This window comes from Elephantulus edwardii, unplaced genomic scaffold (genome assembly GCF_000299155.1).
Source record: "Elephantulus edwardii isolate Elephantulus edwardi_28Jun2011 unplaced genomic scaffold, EleEdw1.0 scaffold00061, whole genome shotgun sequence".
Classification (NCBI taxonomy): Eukaryota; Metazoa; Chordata; class Mammalia; order Macroscelidea; family Macroscelididae; genus Elephantulus; species Elephantulus edwardii.
In genome coordinates this window covers 8,035,547-8,039,562 of record NW_006399811.1, presented here as the reverse complement: position 1 = coordinate 8,039,562, position 4,016 = coordinate 8,035,547, and the positions used below count along the sequence as shown (strand labels likewise).

The following is a 4,016-nucleotide window of genomic DNA, read 5'->3' as shown; positions in this document are numbered from 1 at the left end:
TGTGTGTGTATGTGTGTACTGTCAAATCAGATCTGACTGGTACAGGAGGAGACTGTCCCTCCTTCCCCGGCAGAGCATCTGGTGGATTCGAACCGTGCAAAAATAAAATGTTAAATAGCTATGAGTAAAGTGAGTTACTTTTAGGTGGGACCATCTGAACTGAGCTCTGTGGGCTGTGGGGCTGGAGAGAGAGCACGAGATCCCAACAGCTCACTTGCACAGCTCCCTGTGGACACAGACTTTCTTAGATTTTGGTGTTTTTTTTTTAAATTTCCCCTAGAGAGAGGAGGGGAGCAAATGTTATTTTGTTATTTAAATAAACATGGGTTATATACTACTGAACAGACTGCTTCAGTTCATACAAAACTTGACAAATTCTGAGCTGTGGGTTACCTGCCCTCCTTCTTTCCCTAATCCCTCACTCCACCCTAGGATCTCCAGGGGCCTGATGTGGAAACGCTTTAAGTGCTGCTCAGATACCCAAGGGAGCTCTGATGGCCTAGTGGCAAGAAGCTGCACTGCAATCTCAAAGGCACTCAGTTCAAATTCACCAGCTGCTCTGCAGGAGAAGGATGGGCAATCTCTCCCCTGCCTGTGCAATTAACTGCCTCTGGAAACCCATCAGAGGACCAACATTGGGTCAGTTCTGACTCCATGGTACACAAAACCAACACATACCAGGGGCATTTTAAAACCAAGAAAGTGACATATCCTTATTTTGCCTGGAAAAGAGGGCGGGGCAGCGCACGTGATATGTGTAACTTACATGCAACACTGATAGAGAGGGGCGAGGATGCTTCTCTCATCCAGCGAAGGGTTCCCAAAGCTGCAAATGAAACGAAAACCTAGTGAATTAGGGAGAAGTATCAGTTCCCTTCTTCGCTTCAGAGTAATCAAATTCCCTTCTTAGCATCAAATTCTGTAAGAAACCTAAATGTGATCCTTGATAATTTCATGCTCCACGAGCTCACATCATTTAAATTAAAAATAAACAGGGCATAACCAATTAGACAGAGGAGCCCCAGAGCCTGAGTTGAAGTACTGAACAACAAACATACTAATTTACAAGGATATTTTCTCCAAGATATTGCAAGGTGCTGGAGCATAACTGTGGTAGCACAACACTGTGGAGTTAACAGACTGAATGAGAATGAAAAGACCAAAAACCTGCAACGTTTTCAGGCACCAGGAAAGAAATAAAGGCTGTTCATATCAGATCACTTAAACGAGTATATGATCATCACATCAAAAAAGTTTTAATTGTTTGATTCCAAAATTACCAACCAGAAAATATTCCAATTATCCTATTTCATACAGAAAGTGGGGGAGGTCTGGTGGCCTACTGGGTAAGAAGTTGTGCTGTCAACATAAAGGCAAGTGCTTCGCAATCACCAGCTGCTGGAAAGTATGTATGAACAGATTGACGCTGCATTCAAATTGCTCAGAGACTGAAAAAACACGGATGCGAAGCAGATGTAAAAATGATCTAAGAAAAATCTCGGAAAAGGAGAGCTGAATCTGGAAGAAGTGTCAATCTCCTAAGAGGGCCTGGGAACCCTCAGAGCAGTGCAGGTCCTCACACAGCCAAGGGCAAAAGCAAAGGCAAATGACTAGTTCTAACATACAGATGATGTTTGGAAAAAACAAAAAAGACAGCTTTCACAAGTATGGACAGAGATTTTCCAGAATTATGGAGTACCAGCATGGGTGGGGACAGGCAGTGTTTGCAGGCCTCCTGCTTCCTGGGACTGCCACAAATGTGTGATAGGGCACAGAGCAGGTGGGGTTACCGAATACGTCAGTGGCATCATTAGCAAATGCTGTCTAAGCAATCTTTACTGAGGACACAGCTCTCAGTTGATTTTCAATACCACTGCCAACGGCTGACCTGATACCTGGAAAATTCTGGGTTCCAGGGGAGTATTTTACTTAGCAAAAACCATTAAACAGAACTCAAAGTACAGGACCAGACCAGGCACCACTGAACACAGAGAACAAACTAAAATTTCCAAGTCGATCAATCAAAGTAAGGACAGAAAAATAATGTTAAAAAAAAAAAATCCAAAAAAGGGCATTTCATTTACTTCAAATGAATAATCTTGTCTTATTCAGGATAAAAGAAACATATGTGTGTGTGTGTGTGTGTGTATATATATATATATAGATATAAATAATTATTAGGTAATTGGTCTCTTCACATGACAATAAAGTCTGGCCCTAGACTGCTATAAAAATTGGCAAGCACTCAATAAACAAATGAATTTCTAAATATTTCATGAACCTTTGGATGGGAGAAATACTACATTTCTTGTTTTATTAAATTGTATTTCTCAAAATTCTCAGTGGCATAGTCAAGAAAGAGTAATAGAGGCAGTGTTAAGTTAAAGACCATGGGTTCCAGGTATCTGTGAGGAGTCTCAAAGTCTTCAATCTGTGGGAAGACCCACTTCTCCAGCTTAGAGTGCTCCTAACCCTATGGGGGAAAGAGCACAAACCCGGTGTGGAGGGGCAAGGCATGTCCGCCGTGAAGACACCGAGCAGAGAGCGAAGGGCACCTCTGTCAGCGGCGCCTGCATGCATGCCGGGACACCTGGGAAGGCATCCTCCCCCTTGGACACAGCTCTAACTGACATGGCTGATTCTGGGAGGCCCACCTTTTGGCATTATCAAGAAGGATGAGCATGCTGGCGCCTTCATCATCTTGAAAGCTCTCATAGTGATGCCGGTCAGCATTGCCGATCAGGTAGTCGAAGACTGCTGTGTCAATGATGTCCAGGAGCCGTGGGCCCGAGTCATAGGGGGATGTTTTCTTCACAGCATCACAGTAGCTCTCATCATACTCCCACCTGGAGGGCAAGCAGCATGGGCAGGGTTACTTACTGAGTGTGAACACGGTATCTGGCCCTGTTTACAACAGAGAAGACAGAGTTCCTACCTGGCAGGTTCACCCTGGATGCCCACAGTCTTTCGTGTGTTGGTCAGAAACCCTGGCTCTCATATAGGCTGACACCCGGCCAAGCACAGGGGAGCATTAAGTAGTGACCCATGGGGCATTTACCTGGCCAATTTGCCCTCTCGGTAAGTCCTGCCCCAAGGGTGTCTGTGTTTCTGCAGAGGCCACACATCTGGGAGCCAAAGCGTGACTGATCCCTCCATTGTGTCTCCATCGGCACAAGCTGGCTCCGTTTCTCGGCAGTAATAACACTTCCCATAGAAACAAGTACTGTTTCCTAAAGGAGAGGAAGGAGCCAAACACATTTCAGGAGAAAAGGAAAATTCCACAATTCACCCCATACAATGTAGAAGAGAACATCTAAGTGATAGTAAAGATACTCAACTTACCACATATAAAACATTTTCTAAATAAGAACTAAAAGCATATGGCGGTAAAAAATCAAAAAGTCACAAGAGGATAGGTACCAGAAAGTCATTTTTCTTTCCTTCTGCCCACATACATCACCAATATCTTCCTAAATGCTAATTAAAGGGAGACAGCAGCCTCTTCACCTTCATGATAGCTGATATTTTGACTAGAGTACCCGGGGAAGGACAAGTCAAGCTGTGACCATGAGTTTGGGTACACACAGGCAGCTTTGAGCAAGGAAGTAAACAGATTGAGGTGTCACAAGTCACGGTTCTCATATATGAAGAAAGAAGTAGGCATACTGAAAAGGAGAAAGGCTAAAATAATCCCGGCAGATTAATTAGAGACTTTGGTATGAACTGTTTGTTTTAACATTATATACCAGGGAGATCTGGTGGTCTAGTGGGGAAGGAGTTGTGCTGCCAACAGCACAGATAGTTCAAATCCACCGACCTGCAGGAGAAAGATGAGCAATCTCCTTTGTTCAATTTACAGCCTGTGAAAATTTACTGGAGAGTCCACTATGAGCACGTTCTGACTCAGAAAACACATGGTAGGTTCAGCATTTCTTAAGCTCAAGGAACTGAAGAACAGATTCAAACCTAGAGTTGCTGTAATCAAGGATGCTTTGGGCAGAATATTAAATGATCCA

General features: G+C 43.8%; 1 protein-coding gene across 1 annotated transcript in view; it reads right to left on the bottom strand.

Annotated features, from left to right (window-relative positions):
* Positions 1-4,016, bottom strand: part of FAM20B (family with sequence similarity 20, member B) — a 30,295-nt gene that overhangs the window by 5,563 nt on the left and 20,716 nt on the right. Inside the window, exons 4-6 of the mRNA XM_006887721.1 lie at positions 3,059-3,230; positions 2,655-2,846; positions 767-826 (exon numbers count right to left, since the gene is read on the bottom strand). Of these exons, the coding sequence (XP_006887783.1) occupies positions 767-826; positions 2,655-2,846; positions 3,059-3,230 (424 nt within the window). The remainder of the gene's footprint in view (positions 1-766; positions 827-2,654; positions 2,847-3,058; positions 3,231-4,016) is intronic.